Raw genomic sequence first — 17,802 nt, 5'->3', positions numbered from 1 at the left:
GAATTTTACGTTCTAATTTATTGCAAAATAATTAACTTTACAGTCTTTTCACTGTAATATCATTTGTAAAAAGATAGCATTTGGTCATAGAAGATTCTCAGTTATATTACTCACTGGAATAGAATTTTCAGAATAGTTTCACATTTACTTGTTATCTATCATGAATATTACTATATATTTTACATAATTACATATACATTTAGTATTTAACAGCTTATTATGCTTGTTTATAACTTAATCATGTTAATAGGCTCTCATTTTATGACTGTCTATTGAATGCTGTGCTATTAAAATACAATATTTTTATACCAGGATAATTATGTAAATAGTTGAAAATAAAGCTAAAACTGTGGCAAGGATTTGATTATTTTTGTTACCTAAGTTGTGATTCCATTTCTTAGGTACAAAAATAAATTAGTATTGATGGTCCATTTTTCCTAAGAATTAAAATAAAACTGCAACATTATATTTTGAAGACATTTTCACTTTTGATGGATTGCCACACTTATTGATTGCTGCCAAAATTTTAATAGTAAAAATGCTTCAATTTGGGTTATTATAGTGAAATGTGGTTCAGAATATTGTCAGGTCATGTTGCAGGTACCCATTCTACATTTTATCAGATTTATAGAACCATTTCAGAAAAGAGATCTCTCTCTTGCTATCTAGTTACATATCTATAAACATATACACATATGTATATTAGTATACACATGTTAAAATTTTGAATTGAGTAGGATATGTATGTCTGCTCTTTCGCTTTCAGGAATTTATGGTAGCAATAGTTATTTTTTTATACAAAAAAAGATGATTGGGAAGTAGTTACAATTATTCTTTGAATTTGCCATCAGATGATACTTATTCACCACATAGTATAGAAAAAAGTAATTTTTTGAGATTCAAAAATCCAGGAGACATACATTGGAAAATACATACAGTATACCTGATTATTGCATTTGTTCATATTAAAGGAATATTTAATTTATAAATAGAATATTTACCTAATAAAGGCTTTTTTTCTCTATTTTGTTTTAGGCTCAGGAGATATGGACAGTATTTCCAAGGTGAGTATTGTATATTCTGTGATTTTAATCTGTATTTTATTCCACACAGAACTCTTATTAAGATTATGAGAGTAACATTATGAATTTTGTTCTTGAATAAGAGCTTGAAAGTAGAAGGCGAGATACAATTAAGTAAAAGTTTAAAATATTAATGTACATAATCTGTGGGAAAGGGTAAAATGAGTCTTTTAAGGTTTCAAAGCATGCTAAGATTCATTTACAGGATGTGATATACATGATTAACTGATACCCAGTGAATAACAATCAGTTTAATCGCATTATGATGTTGCACATTTGTAAAGCAAACTGACATCGTTTAGATAATCTTGAAAATGTAAAGGAGTCTAGAGCAACATGAAAAGAGGTAAATTTGAAAAAGTGATTATTATATGCATTAAGTATTACATTTTTACATCTCATTTGTCATTCAAACCCTTATCAGGCATTGCTGATGTTCTTAATTATTATTATAGTTGCATAAAATACAGTAAGAAAGTAATTAGAGGGAAGTTATCTTAACAGAAGTAGGAAAGTTCCCCTTCTAATAGCACATGTCCATGTTTTTCCCCTGTCAATCATCTGAGTATCTAAAATTAATCCTTTGCTGAGATGCCTTATATTTTTTGAAGAATACCTAAATAGTTTTTAGGTCATGATGAATTTTAAAATAGTTCTCTGTGGGTCAAATATATATTTAGAATGGCTGATAAGAACTAATTATTAACTACCACTAGAGTGACTCTCTCAGAAGTCTGCTTTATACCAATAAATACAGAAATTCATTAAAGGATGCCTTCATTTTAAATTCCACTTTGAATTTATATTCATGTATAATAAAGTAAAATTCCTGATGCCAAGAAAAGTAAAATGAAGTTGAGCTATGGATATTTCCAAATTAAGACTTCAAATTGAGAAAGAGAGAGAGAAGTTTAACTGGCATCCTGACATTATATCTGCATCGCTTGGGTGCTTGGCCTGAGAAGTTTGATATGCAGTTTGGATGTCTGTGTTTAGGAACCACTGGGAAGCTCTTTTTCTTTTCTAAAAATAGGTAAATATATACAATGGGCACTATCTTTCCTCTGGGAAATTATATTAGGTAAGCCTTCAAAAATACTGTTTTCAAAATAAGATTCATTGTATAATTCCATTAGAGACTTCTTTCTCGGAAGCACCTTTACAAACCAGATGACCATGATTATATTGGCTATCTTAGGTATCTGACAATTGATGTTGGCTGAATTGTGCTTTGTGGTCACAGTAAAATGTCTGAAGTTAAATTTGAGAAGCATATTCTAATATCTAAAGATAATTTATTTTACACAAAGGTGGGAATATCCAGTTTGCTTAAGGCCATCTTCCTAAAGCTTCCACTAACATAACCTTGTATACTACATAGATGTAAACAAAATTTTGCATGGGGAAGTACTTTGTAATTATAAAGCACTTTAAAAATTGTTAAGGGCCATAGTGACAAATGAAATACCATCTTCTAATCTACCTTCCTATCAGATCTGTTGCCATGCCATCTATGCTTATTTTTCCATTCCTATTCCCAGAAACAAGTTTTTCCATCACACTGTGTCTACTGCTAGTAACATTCTCTTGCCTAATGATGTACTGTTTATTCTTGCAGCATTAACTGACCGCCCATTGTGTACTTTTGTGTACTAAATACTGCCTTGTACACTGTGGGAAAATACAAAAGACTTCTTTAAATACAAACATAATCTTCGCCCTCAAGTGGTTCATGTACTTAGGCAGGAATTCCTTCATTCAGTAAACATGAATGTGCCAAGGCATTAATCTGGACTATAAAAATCCAAAGTTAAACAAGATATAGTCTCTGCCCCCAAAAAGCTTAGTATAACTAAGGAGACCAAACAAATACAATAAGGAAAAACTTTTACAAAGGGAAGTTCAAATACATTTCAGTTGACCTAAGAATTATGCCCAAGTAATAAACTTGCCACTCAACAGTGTACTAGAAATGACTAGTTGCATCCATCTTCACATGGACTCCCAAGCATCTCATTTCTGCACTGCCCCACTGCTCATGCCAGGTTGCGGGCTCTAACCAGGCTGTCAGGGTGATGGCACCACGATTGTCTGTCCCATCTCCACTACACTAATGGTCACTTTATCTCTAATCAGCAGCATCAAACGTACCGTACACTCCCAATTTTTTCTTCCCTACTTCTTTCCATCCACTGCTTAATTTTTCAGTCTTTCACACTGAGCTATACAAGGTGTCACTAACTTCATTTTACCTATCTTCCTCCTTTCCAACACATATCCAGCTATCTCAAAAAGCTCTCCTCTCTTTTATTTCCTGGGCTCTTTCCTTTTCATCCTATTCTTTTTCTAGTCATTCTTTGTGAATCGGAAGACGATCTTATTTTTTAATAAACACTACTGCTTATTTTTGTTCACAATCCTTCTTGAGCCTCCAGTTGCATCTTCCTAATTCTCCAATTAAACCTGTATTTTTCTTTTTTTCTTTTTATTTTTAATTAGAGGATAATTACTTTACAATAATGATTTCTGCCGTACCTCACATGAATCAGCCACAGGCATACACATGTCCCCTCCCTCTTAAACCTCTCTCCTACCTTCCTCCCAATCCCATCCCTCTAGGTTGTCAAGCATCAGTGTTACATTTTTAAATTTTCCTATTTTAAAAAGTTGTTTGACCAACATAACCATTTTTGTGTACTATAGTCTTGTCTTGTGGATGAAATCTACTGAGATAGTACACAAAACGGAGAAGGCAATGGCACCCCACTCCAGTGCTCTTGCCTGGAAAATCCCATGGATGGAGGAGACTGGTAGGCTGCAGTCCATGGGGTTGCGAAGAGTTGGACACGACTGAGCGACTTCACTTTCACTTTTCACTTTCATGCATTGGAGAAGGAAATGGCAACCCACCCCAGTGTTCTTGCCTGGAGAATCCCAGGGACGGGGGAGCCTGGTGGGCTGCCGTCTATGGGGTCGCACAGAGTCGGACACGACTGAAGCGACTTAGCAGCAGCACACAAAAACAGAGCTGCAGTTACATGCAACGTATGTTCATTGCCACCGACCGTCATAACCTGCTCTGGGCTGGTGTCTGGAACCGTAACCTGCTCCCCGACCCTAACCTACAATGCCAGTACTGAGTATGTCTCTCCCTGTATCCTCCTCATGTCATCCAGGGACCATCAACAGCATTGTTGATGGTTTCCTTAAGACTCCCCAGTTAGCAACTTCTGTTGTTTTCACAACATTTTACAGCATTTACCTCAGATTTTTTTTTAAATGTCCTATATCATTTCACAATTTTCAGATATACCCAATGACCTAGATAGGAACAAGTTTCAGAGATCTGATATGTAGTTCAGTTATGTACAAGGCTGTGTCCTTCTAACTTCCGTCTTAGTGTTCTTATGTACACCACTCCCTGCTCATAAAACAGCTTAATGCTGGGTCACCACGCTGTGAAAAGACTGCAGGGAAAACAACACCGTGAAGTGTTTTATAAGTATTTAAATATTAATGTACTGTTACTTTTAAACTTCAAATTTTTTTTTAAATTAACACTTTGAATCAGGAATCAATATGAATGTAGCCAGACTTTGAGAGTTTTAAATCAAGAAATGTTATCACTTATATGTAGAATCTAAAAAAAGGTACAAATGAACTTATCGACAAAGCAGAAATAGAGTGACAGATGTAGAAAAGAAGCTTTATGGCAACCGGGGGGTAAGCGGGGGGAGGGATAAATTGAGAGATTGGGATTGACATATACACAGCACTCTATATAAAATAAAGAACTAATATGGACCTACCGTGTAGCACAGGGCACTCCACTCAGTACTGTGTAACGGCCTGTATGAGAAGAGAATCTTAGGAAAAAAAAGCATGGGTGTATGCATTTGTATAACTTACTCACTTTGGTATACACTTGAAACACAACATTGTAAATCAACTATACACAATTTTAAAAAATGTTTAAATATAAAATGAAAAAATTTTTAAAGGACTGATACATGGCAGAAGTGCAACAGAGTCTGGGAGCAGCCCAGCTTAGTCAGAGATGCTGTTCCTCTCAGGGTATCTTGCAGGCTTCTGACTAGGGGTCCGAATATTACACGAGGATGGAGAGGGCTTATTTCATCTTTTTTTTGGATACGTCAAAGTATACAGCTCAGATACCCTTATAGAGGTACATTAGATTATTTTTTACTCCCAAGATTACAGTTTGTCCATGAAATGACAAGTCTGTCTGGATCAAAAAGACTGCTAGACTTGGGGTAAATCCTACAATATTTTTTAAAATAAATTTTCCCTTTTTTGAACTAAGTCAATATTATCGTTCCTAATTTTAAAACAGTTGATTAATAATTTATTTTAGTGAGTTGTAGCTTAAGTAATTGCACCTCAATTTTACTTAATTTTTTTTTCCAGGAAATCAAGTTATCCCTGTACATTTCAAAGTTCAGTTATTTTATACTTAGGAAACTCACATTTTCATAGGAAAAACAATTGTCAAAAAAATAGAACCCTCTTTATGCCATGCAGTGGTTCCTGGGCCCTTGGGGTTCACTGGCTAACAGAGCTCCTATGGACTTCAGAGAATCCATGTTCTCAGATCCTCCCTCTGAGGTGCAGAGCACGACAAGACACGAGCTGTATTTCCACCAGCTCATCTACCTGTTTCTGCTTTACACTGTAACCGTATTTTTTAAAAGCCTATATTCTTCTGGGAATAACTCATTCATGAAATTTTCATTTGTATGACGTAAGTCAGAATCCTCAGAAATTTTCTTTGAAAAAAAAAAAAATCTAAAAACTTATTCAGAAACAGAATATAAATGGCAGTGACTCAGGAAAAGACTCCAAAGCCTGGCTTCCAGTTGAAATAACAAGTGCGAGTTTTCACCCTCGCAGTTTATTTTTGCAAGAGTCCCTCGGTCACAGCTGCAGGCCTATGTGCGCATGCTCCGTGCGCCGCTGCCGCTCTGCATTCCCCATCGAGGTGGAGTGTCAGATGACCTCACGTGGCTAGAATCACACAGGAAAATTTAAATAGAGCACAAAGCAACATACTGCTAATTTAGTGTTTGACTGGATAGCTCCTATCAACCATTTTATCTTCAGAGTTTTGAATACATCTACTCAAATGGTTGGAAAGGATTCTAGATCACTCCACACATGAGCCTCCTTTCCCTCTACAAGTACATACTGAATTCTCAAGTTCTAGGGTATTTATTCCTCTTGTTCTTAACTATCGTTAACTATTTTCTTTTTTTCCTTATGGTTCATATAAAAATAATGGCTAAAATCGTGTTACTGATGTAAAATGCATGTAGAATTAAAGGGAAATGTTTATGAAAATAGAGACCTTTGAGTCTGCTTAGTAAAATCACCTGGGGAAGGCATTGTCCCATCCTTTCTAATCAGTGGGTAGCCCACGGTGTTCATCATGGGCCTCCTGGAAATGTTTCTTAAAATCTCCAGAGTCCTAGAACTCCATAAACTGAAGGTGGGATTTTGAATAAATATTGATTCTGAGATTAACATGAAGAGTTATGGTGAGTTATTTGGGGTTTCTGTCTTTTAATTTTCATTTGGGAAAGTATATAGGTCCTGTCAAGGTACCAAGAATGAAATGGAATACATGGTAGAAGTCTGAGGTAGGAATTATATCTACTTTGTTCTTAGAGATGATGCTATAGATCCCATGTTTGAAACAGTACAGTGTAAAAGGGAAATTAAAATCTTAAAAATGCTGTGTTTTCTAAATCTTGTTTACAGAATTCTCCCAATAATATGAGCCTGAGTAATCAGCCGGGCACTCCAAGGGATGATGGCGAAATGGGGGGAAATTTCTTAAATCCTTTTCAGAGTGAGAGTGTAAGTATTCCCTTGACTACATTATTATATCCAGATTTTATTTCTGAAGCTCTTCTTTAGAATAAATGCATAAAGCCATTATTATGATTATTTAGAGTTCAATAGGTTGATCTTTTAAGAGTTAGAAAATGTGAAATTTCTTTGAAAACATTAAAAAATGCACTTTCAACTCTGATTATACGTACATGGTTACAAAAATGAAAATTCTAATAGTTTTTCTACAGAAAACATACATTATGAAGGAATCTACCAGAAACAGGTTGCACGTGTGATCATTTTCCTCAGTCTTCACGTGACTGAAGCATCCTGGGTCACCGCAAAACCAAGTCTGTTCTCAGTACTGCCCTTTGAGGCTCTGAAACTTATCTCTAAGATGCCTGTACTTCACACTCTAGACTTTCCTGCCCGATGTGTTAATGTGTTGTTTACATTTAACCTGAACTAGATACTCACATCATTTTTTGTGTGACTATAGTTTTAAACAAAGGCAGCGTTTCATGTCTACATAAAAATAGCTGCTGCTAAGTCACATCAGTCGTGTCCGACTCTGTGCGACCCCATAGATGGCAGCCCACCAGGCTCCCCCGTCCCTGGGATTCTCCAGGCAAGAACACTGGAGTGGGTTGCCATTTCCTTCTCCAGTGCATGAAAGTGAAAAGTGAAAGTGAAGTAGCTCAGGCGTGTCTGACTCTTAGCAGCCCCATGGACTGCGGCCCACCAGGCTCCTCCATGGGATTTTCCAGGCAAGAGCACTGGAGTGGGGTGCCATTGCCTTCTCCAGACAGCAGCAGAGCAGCAATAAAATTCATTCCTTCATGTAACAGTTACTGAGCACTCGCCAAAGCAATATGCTAGGCACTGGAGAGACCAAAAGGGCAACGTGGCATCTTTCTCAAGGAATGATTACACTATACAGTAGTTAATTAACTGGGTTTTTTTCACACTAGAAATACCTATAGAATTTTTAAAAATACAATTTCCCAGAAGCCTCCCTAGACCCAGGGACTCAGGATTTCCAGGAGTAGGGCCCAGCATACTTCCAGGTGAAAAAGCTTCCTCAGCGATGCTGATCCACATTCTCTGCTAAGGATGCCTGAACTGGAATGAAGAACTTCAGAACCCAAGCTGGTTTCATGTTCACAGCATCAGTGCCTCCAGGACACGTGCTGCCATTATTAAAATCATGGAGGATCTGCCAAACCATAAACAGACTCAGAAGAGAAACCCTTCTGATCTCACCTTCATTTTGCCCTAATTCAACCTTTACCAGAGATCAGAATTTGAAGCAGTAGCTTGTAGCATGCCTAACTTTTACCCAGAATAGCTGCTTCCCAAAATGGAACCCAAGATTGAGTGTTCTGTGGATTCTTTTACTTCTTGGTATTGACCTAGCACCTCTACCTGGGACAAGACTTCCTGTAATTTTAGACTTGACTTCTGTTAAAACTAGACATAAGATTACACTGATTTTTAGTTTGGCTTTTATTTGCATGCTATATATGATTAGTGGGGACAAGAAAAGTATACATAAAATTTTGCATTAAAAAAAATCAAAAGATTAGCCCATCAGTGATGAGGAAACAGAAAAATGTGAGAAATTATGTAGTTTGTCATAACGCTTAGGGTTATAGGATTTTGTTTTTTTAGATCCTGGTTCTTTCACTAGTTTGCTTCAAGACTATGGACAAATTAATTTTAATTAGTTACTATTCTCTTTATCTAATTAGAGACATTAATTTCATTTTATGTTAATTCTTCCAGTAACAAAATTTTATAATTCAGTGAGGTATATGATAATTAATTCAGTTCAATTAGACATGCGATGAGCCTGTAGTATGCAGAGCACTAGGTTAAGGACAAAGTATTCTGAAATAAACATAACACATCCCTAACCTCAAAGAATGCAATCTGATGGGGAAAATGTGTTCACACAACTAATTAAACCACGTGTCAGATTCACAAGTACTGTAATAGATAGAAACCATGTGTTTAAAGAGCACTGAGGAAATTTATCAGCTTTGTATTGGATAAGAAAACTTCTTTAAAGAGATCCCGTGTGACTTTAACTTTAGGGGCCGAGACGAGAGGAACTCTCCCCACTCTTCCTTCCCAGACCTTGTTGGTGACAGCTTGTTCGTTGGGGAGGGGCCAGCTTCATAGCGGGCATCAGAGTGCTTTTCGTGGTGATCAGAAAACCAGATAGAAAGGAAGTTTAAAATCTACTTTGTGTAAACACCAGCCTCGCCCTCTGGCCCCAAGTGGACTATGCACACACCAACCAGCACACCCCTTTGGGACTGTGTGCACAGCACAGAGAGCAGCTGAGTGGGGCTTCCCCCTGCCCTGGCCCGGCCTTGCTACCCTTGAAGCCAGGAAGCAGGTAAAATGCCAAGCTGCTATGCAAAGTTACAAAAAAAAAAAAAAAAAGCCAAAAGCTCCAGCCTGTCTCCCCTCCCCTCTCTCCTGTCCCCACTAGAAAAGTCCCCCAAAGAGAACTACTTGGATGGGGTGGAGAACCTGCCTCTGCCTAGAGTGTAGTGCAGCCCTGGAAGCAGGTAGCGCAGCCCTGGAAGCAGGTCCACACTGGCCCCCGGCCGTCCCCCTCTCCCTGCTGTGAGGGGTCTCCACTATGAATGACGCCCTTGTTACGGATTCTTCTATTACATTTTTGTTTGCACTTTAAAAGATCAAGAAACAGAGCAGAGAGGAGGAAGACAAAAGAAATTCATTGCAAACTGTAGTAGTATGTAGACATATGTAGACAAATGTAGTAAGGCCTTAAAGCCGTACATAGACTAGGTATCTCTGCTAAGTTAGCTTTACTATCATCAAGGAAAAGCAGAACTACTTAATGAATTCAAAAAGAAAACATTTCCCATGACTAAACATGCAAATCAGATTCTAGTGTTTAATGCACATAAAGTCTGTAAAGCCAAAATTTTTGAGCAGTCTGCCTTTTGAGGGCTTGTCAGTCTTTATTTTGAAGTTTAACCACAGAAGAAGCCTGGGAAAGAAGCAAACGTCTATTAACTGATTGCTACAGACACTGTCCCAGTTATTTCACACATGCTGCTTAATACAATCCATATACAGACGGAAATGTCCCCCCAAAGGCAGAAACCTTGAAGTGCCAACGCACTTTATGTAGAAAAATGTGAACCAAAAAAATAGAGCCACTATTCAAACTCTTTGGGGCGGGGGAGGAAATCATAAACAAGTCTTTGTTTCAAAAAACAAAGATGCCCCCTAGTGTTCAAACTCTAGAAAATGTTTGGTTTTGAAAACAATACAGAAAGGTTCAATTCAAAATAGTGCTTCATGCCTCTCAGGAGAAAGCAGTCTTATTTCTTGAATTAATTTAGCATAATACTTTGCCATAGCATTGAACTATAATCAGCTGAGTAAACATGCTGTTAAAATAATGTTGCCAAATAGGAATTATCAACCAAGCAGTAGATCATTTCTTATTACCCTTACTGCCTTTGGTCATTTTCTGCTATTGCAAAGAAATCACATATGCCCCCATGTATTTTTTTGTTTACATAGCCACATACACACTAGATTTATTTCACTTTAGTTCATCTCATTATCTCTTATTTAATAAGAAAAGAAAATATCTAGATGCTTAGAAATAAACATAAGATCTGAAGTGTTCTTAAAGTGTATGAACAGAAACGCACACGCATTGGTTGAAGAGTTAATGGGTGCTTCCGATGAAGTCCATGGTACGTGAAGTGGGTACAATACATTCTCTAGTTCACGCTTTACATGCTAAACCAAACACTGATGCAGTCAACAGCTTTGTAAGGCCTCCCGCATAAACACTAGAATATGCCATGGCGCACTGATGCAGTGGCACAACAGAAGCATTGCAGTGTGGCCTCAGGACAGCGCGCCGTGAATATTTCACGTCTCTAAGTGCCAGCAGCAGCAGCAGCAAGTACGATATCCCATTTAACACCTACTCTTTCTTTACTTCTGGAAAAAAATGTCAGCTGTTTCTCTTCTGCTTGAATAGCAATAATAGCAAAATTCCTTTTTGCTTGCACATTCTGTGCGTTTTCCTAGAAATTGTGTGATTTCCCTCAATCTCACTTAGTTGAAGCAGTTTCAATAAAGGCAACAGCAGATAAGTGGTTTACAGCCTTAGCAGTGCAAATAGCCCATCATTTATACAGACAGTTACACACAGTCTATTTTACTATTCCAAATATACTCAGAGCCTCATCTTACAGTTACTTGTACTTTCAAATTTTAAATTTTATTAGATGCTTGCTAATTTTTCTGAGTTGTGTTGCTTAGAGATGATGCTTCCATCCTTTCTAAATCTGGCCCTGACTTTCTCGGTGTACCCTATTTTTCCACTCAGTTTCCTCCCTGAATAAACCTAACTCTCTTTAACTTCCCAATGAATCTGTAACAGATTCTCATTTTACTGTAAGATTTGCTTGAGACATTTGAAATACTACAGGTTTAAAATCTTAACAATTGCCAGTGTTAAGAAATAGGAACAACCAATAAACATGCTTGGTAGCAGGGAATGTGCTCATATATTTGTTTGCATATATGCATACTTTTAACAGTGTATAATTAGAATGAATACTGTAATGTATTCTTAACAATATTACCTAATGTCACTTGACATATGAATGAACTGGAATAATCCTTATGAAAAAAGGATTCAGGGATTTTTAAAATCCGATTATTCAGGATGTGCATTAAATGAGATGGTCTGTAGAATTAATTATGACTTACCCAGAAAATTTTTCCAACATACCCTTTGAAGTCCTTTCAGAAAAGCTTTAAAGGCTTTTACTGTTTTTAGATTGGCACAATATACCCATTAAAGTCTTTGTCTTTAAAATAATGATCGATGATCTTGCTGTGTTGTTTAAAATTAAATCCAGTTAAATTTTCAGGTCCTAAATTAGACTAGCTACATCTTAAGGGCTTAGTAGCCATGTGTGGCTAATGGCTGCTGTGCTGGACAGCACAGAATAGAACATATCCATCATCACAGAAGGTTCTGTGTGCAATATGACTGATTCACTGATTCTTACTATAAATAACAGTAGCCATAGAAAGCATCCCTGATCTGGGAAGATCCCCTGGAAAAGGAAATGGCACCCACTCCAATATTCTTGCATGGGAAATCCATGGACAGAGGACCCTGGTGGGCTATAGTCCATGGGGGTCATGAAGAGTCAGACACAACTTAGTGACTGAACAACAACAAATTTCCTGTGCCCGTTTTGCCATATTCTAATGTTTTATACTTTTGATAAGACATTGATACCCATTTATCTTGTTTAGTTTTGCTCCTAAATGTCAAATACCAAAATATAATTGTTTGTCGAAGTCTGTGGATAGCTTGTGGGAGCACCTGTCATTCCTTGTCGTGGAGATTTGCATGGTTTCTCCTGATGAGTTGGGGGTAGATCCCCTCCCAGCACAGGGTCAGGGTGGGCTCCACTTCACAGATCCTTGTCTATGATTGTTTGGGGTTTGGGGCTTTATTTAACTTTGCTTTTTGCTGCCACTGTCAAGCTTAAAGGGGAAAACATTTTCTATCAGATTGAATCCCCTTTGTCTTTTCTAGCAGTCTCCCCTTCTATCAACCTACTCACTGTACTCCACCATGGAAAGTCAGTAACATGTCTAATTTAGCTTTTCTAAACTGAATGGAAATTTGAGGCTATTAAATGATTAACAAGTAGATTTTTTCTTGATTGGACCTGTGTTTAAAGAATTAACAATCCTCCTCTTAGGCTCTGGTGACCCGTTTTCAGGCCTAGTTGTCTACTTTTACTCAAGATCAATGTGGGGTTTTGGGTTTAAGCCATAGATAAACTCTGATGCCTTTCAGTCCAGACTTCTGCCAGCTGAACCACTGTCGCCCTGCACTCTTCCCTGGGAAATCCTGCTTTCTCCATATTAACAAATCCATCCATATCTAGTCCACACCTTATACCTCATTTCTGATTCCTACACCGCCTTAGTTCATCTGGAGTTCACATCATCTGTTCTCTCTGCTCCCTTTTCAGAAGGTTCATGCCCTTCTTCTCAGGATCATCATTGTTCCTGGTTAAGCCCTTGCAGAATGGACCAAACCCTCTCACTTTATCTGCCTCTTTCCATGAGGCACAATCATTAGTACCACATTAAAAGGAATTCCCTTTTACCTTGGTCCTCAGTTCAGTTCAGTCGCTCAGTCATGTCTGACTTTTTGTGACTTGTGAACTACAGCACGCCAGACCTCCCTATCCATCACTAACTCTGGGAGTTTACCCAAACTCATGTCCATCGAGTTGGTGATTCCATCCAACCATCTTATCCTTTGTCATCCCCTTCTCCTCCCGCCTTCAATCTTGCCCAGCATCAGGGTCTTTTCAGATGAGTCAGTTCTTCGCATCAGGTGGCCAAAGTATTGGAGTTTCAGCTTCAGCATCAGTCCTTCCAATGAACACCCAGGACTGATCTCCTTTAAGATGGACTGGTTGGATCTCCTTGCAGTCCAAGGGACTCTCAAGAGTCTTCTCCAACACCATAGTTCAAAAGCATCGATTGATGTACTGGAGAAGGGAATGGCAAATCACTTCAGTATTTTTTGCCTTGAGAACCCCATGAACAGTATGAAAAGGCCCTGGTCCTCAGTTTTCTATAAAACATATAAAGTATTTAAGAGCTCATATTTACATCTAATCTGGAAACCCCCTTCATCCAGAGACCATTCCATTTGTAGCAGATGCTTCTCCCATGGCAGATGATCTAGAATGTGTTGTCCAAGACAGAGGCCACCAGCTGAATTTAAATAAGTTGAAGTTAAATCATGTTAAAATTTTAGTTCCTAGCCACATTTCCTGTGCTCAAGTTGCCACATGTGGCTGGTGGCTTTCGTGCTGGACACCACAGATTGTGGAACATGGCCACCATTGAAGTAAGTTCTGTTGGGCGGTGCTACTCTGGAACTCTTCCATCACAGTCTATTCCTCAAGAGTATGAGGGCACATCGCAGCACTGTTTACAGTAGCCCAGACATTTAGCAACCTAAATGTTCATCGACAGAGGAATGGATAAAAGCAGATGTGGTACCTATAGACAATGGAATATTACTCGGCCATCAAAAAGAATGAAATAATGCCATTTGCAGCAACACGGATGGACCCAGAGATTTTCATGCTGAATGAAATCAGACAGAGAAGGAGAAATACCATATGACATCCCTTACACGTGGAATCGAAAAAGAAATGATACAAATGAACGTACTTACAAAACAGGAAGAGACTCGCAGACTTAGAGAACAAACTTATGGTAGCCAAGGGTGAAAGATGGAGGAAGGGATAGTTGGGGAGTTTAGGATGGACATGTACACACTGCTGTATTTAATTTTTTCTTAATCTATGTGTTGTATTGAAGTATAGTTGACATAGTGTTTCAGGTACCCAGCAAGGTGATTCAAATATACATGCACACATATTTTTCAGGTTATTTTGCCTTATAAGTTATTACAAAATAGTGACTACTTTCCCTGTGCTATACAGTAAACCTTTGTTGCTTGTTGCATATCTTTTTTTTTTTTTAATTAGAAATGTAGCATCTGTTCATACTAAGTCAAACAAATGGAACCCAAATGTCAAATTTTTTAGTTAGGTAAAAATTCATGTTTTCTAAAATATATATTATACATACAATTTACATATATATATACAAAAGCTTTTCTACTATGCTTGATAAAGGCTTGAGAAAGAACATCAAACAAAAAAGTGATGGAGAAATTGGAAAACAAACTAAATGAAATGGGAGCACTGAATATGAAATAGAAAAAGTGAAACAAACTAGAGAAAAGTAAAAGATCATCATAGAGTCCAGGTGTTTTTAAACATGGCTGCTCGTTAGAGACACATCTGGAGTTTTGGAGAAAAAATAATACCTGGGCCTTAAAGTAGATAACCAACAAGGACCTACAGTATAGCACATGAAACTCTACTCACTTATGTGGCAGCCTGGAGAGGAGGGGAGTTTGGGGGAGAATGGATACATGTGTATGTGTGGCTGAGTCCCCTCACTCTCCCCCTGAAACTATCACAACACTTAATCAGCTATACCCCAATACAAAATAAAAAGCTTTAAAAAAAGCTTTTTATGAGGGTGTATCGGCATCATTATCAGAGTAACTGCTCTATTTATCATTTATAAGACTATGTTTCCAAATTTCTGAAAGCCTCACCTCTACTAGTGGTCAGCCTCAAACTGACAAGTAGCACGTGGCAGCAGAGCCCCTACTTCCGCCCAGAAGTGCTTGTGGATTGAGACTGGAGTCAGAGTTTCAGGGAAGTTTATATGCTGAAGTATAGATCAGACTCTTTAAGTATTGATATTTTTTCAGTGCTCTAGTGAGGATTTCTTATGGCCAGCTAGAAGTTCAGTTATTAATCCAGCATTTACTGAGCACATTTCTGTGTTTCTAATAAATACATAGTTTTAAGGGGTTTATATTCAAACCTCCCAAAACCCCTTTAAGACTAATACTGTCATTAAGCAGAATTAACAGGTGAGGAAACAAGCACCGACAGGCTAGTAGCCTCCCATCTTAACCAAGCTAGCAGAAAATGAAGACTAGCCTGCCCCTCATACTTATTTCATATGGTTCGACCTCGGGCTAGATTTTTGCCCTAGTTGTTCCGAGGGCCCATAAAACCTGAATCTGGCTAGAAGAAAAAAAGCTAAGGGACCGGGTAATTATCAACCCTTTACGCTCAGAGAGAGGACAGGACTGGTTGCTTTCCAGAGGAAATAGTTATCATTTCAGGACAGTCAATTCTATATAATTTACTCTTTTCCTGCTTGCTAAATTTTTATGGTGTATTAAAAGCTTGTTCATAAAAAGCATTAAAATTCACAGTTACTATTGTTTACCAAGAGGGATGTCAGTGGCCTGTAGAAGTGTTGTTAAAATATGGATTCTTCTCTCCTAGTACTCCCCTAGCATGACAATGAGTGTGTGATCCATCACCAAGTCTCCTCATGGAAACCACAATGAGTCAGCCCTCCACAGAACTACTACGGAAGAAAATTATTCATCACAGTGTACAGTTAAACCGAGGAATCTCAGTCACACCAAACCAACCTTTTTATTTCCTGCTCTCTCCCCTATTTTGTGAAGAAAGCGGGTCCAAACGTGATTCGAACAACTGTACGGAGCGGCACATTAGAATTGCCCTCAACTGAACTGCAAATGATTATCTGTGTATGTATATGTGTGGGAAAGAGAATGTATTGTATGTGCGTATGTTATATGGACACATGCACATACATGCATTGACCCACAGGACATTGTAAAATACTATCACATGACATCTTAAGTAGAATGAGTAGGGACTTTTATTCCATCCTTTTTTTCACGTTTACATTTTAATTATTAAAAGTTGCTCCTGCCCCTCCCTGAACTATTTTGTGCTGTGTATATCACTGCTTTATATAAGTTATTTTTTAAGGTGAACTCAGATGTTATGGTTTTGTAAATGTCTGCAATCATGGATAGGAATAAAATCGCTTATTTGAGAGCTTTCATTAAATCGCGTGTGATGCAAGTTATCCTGTGAATGACAACGTGTACTAAGAAAAGAAGTGTGTCTTCATCTTTATGTCAAATCGAACAATTTCTCAGTAACCTTCAGTGAGTATTTTTGTACTTTTTATGTAGGAAAAAAAAACTTCAAATCAACAGAAGCTTAGCTGGGGCCTAACACAGTATATTTCTGCAGTAACTGCTCTAGGTGGAATTCTTGATTTGGCTTAGATGATACAGAAAATCAGTAATTAGTCGCAGTTGCTTAAACCGTAGCAATAAAGTGCCAGGGGTCATCATATTTTTAGCAACACATTTTCTCTGTAACACGATAAAGCCCAGACGTAGTAACTATTTGCTTGAATTAGTCACTTGTCACCAGGAATGCTAGAGCTCAGTTTTTTAATAAGATACTAATGTGAAATGGTGCCTCATTTTTATTCAGACTTCTTGTGAACATTTTCACATAGACACTGCAGAGAGATACATTCAAATGATTGAGGCTTTTAGCACAAGGGAGAAGGAAAATTTTAATCACACCCTAGGGGTTCTGTGCCACTTCTCTACCCCTGTATCTTACTAGTGGCAGAATTGACGGTGTCCCTACTCGCTGGCAGCAAAGCAGGTGCTGTGTTCCCAGGATATAGGACTTTTATTAGAGGGAAATTATTGTAGTCATTGACATCAGTCATATGAATCTACTTCGTATAACTTCAGAAAACATTAGAAAAATTTAAACAAAACACTTCCCTTATGAAAACACATTGCTCTGTGGCCTTTTCCAGATCTTGTGTGTTTCCTGTGTTCCATCATACATGTAAACGCCAAAGTTATAATAGAAAAGTGTGAAGACCAGCTTTAGACTCTGAAAGCTAAGATGCTGATCCTTCCTGTTAAAATTGTAAACAACTATATATCCAAACTCAAGAGATTTTGAAAAGCATTGTTTAATCTCAGGTAAGGGGCATCCATCTTTCTGGAGGCAAATGGTCTCTAACGTGACACTTTGGCATTATATTTACTCATCATTGATCCTAGATGACTGACTTCTCTCAAATCCACAAGGATTTATTCCTTCTGAAAATAAAGATTTTTGCCTGTGCATGACAGGGCTGCTAGGCAGAACTGTTAAAAGGGGAAAAGGAAGTTGAATTAAAATTTATGTTCCAGATTTAAACTAATCAAACTAGTTGCCATTAATCACACATTGTGCAGGGGCTAGGACTGCACACTGGAGAGCAGCTTCAGGCTCTCAAGCTGCAGACAGGCTTTCAT

The 17,802-nt window shown here is 37.8% G+C and overlaps 1 protein-coding gene across 8 annotated transcripts in view; it reads left to right on the top strand.

Annotated features, from left to right (window-relative positions):
- The window catches only part of SSBP2 (single stranded DNA binding protein 2), a 311,687-nt gene extending 295,153 nt beyond the window's left edge, over positions 1-16,534 (top strand). For 7 of the 8 annotated variants that reach the window (XM_061424314.1, XM_061424315.1, XM_061424313.1 and 4 more), the window contains 3 exons: positions 1,036-1,064; positions 6,861-6,959; positions 15,935-16,534. In XM_061424314.1, coding sequence (XP_061280298.1) covers positions 1,036-1,064; positions 6,861-6,959; positions 15,935-15,964 — 158 coding nt within the window. In that variant the 3' untranslated portion in view covers positions 15,965-16,534. The remainder of the gene's footprint in view (positions 1-1,035; positions 1,065-6,860; positions 6,960-15,934) is intronic. The other variant, XM_061424312.1, reaches the window with a different exon arrangement.
- Positions 16,535-17,802: the final 1,268 nt, after the last annotated feature.

The sequence above is a fragment of the Bos javanicus genome, chromosome 7, assembly GCF_032452875.1.
Source record: "Bos javanicus breed banteng chromosome 7, ARS-OSU_banteng_1.0, whole genome shotgun sequence".
Lineage (NCBI taxonomy): Eukaryota > Metazoa > Chordata > Mammalia > Artiodactyla > Bovidae > Bos > Bos javanicus.
The sequence above is the reverse complement of the archived record's forward strand: the minus strand, read 5'-3'. Positions and strand labels throughout refer to the sequence as shown.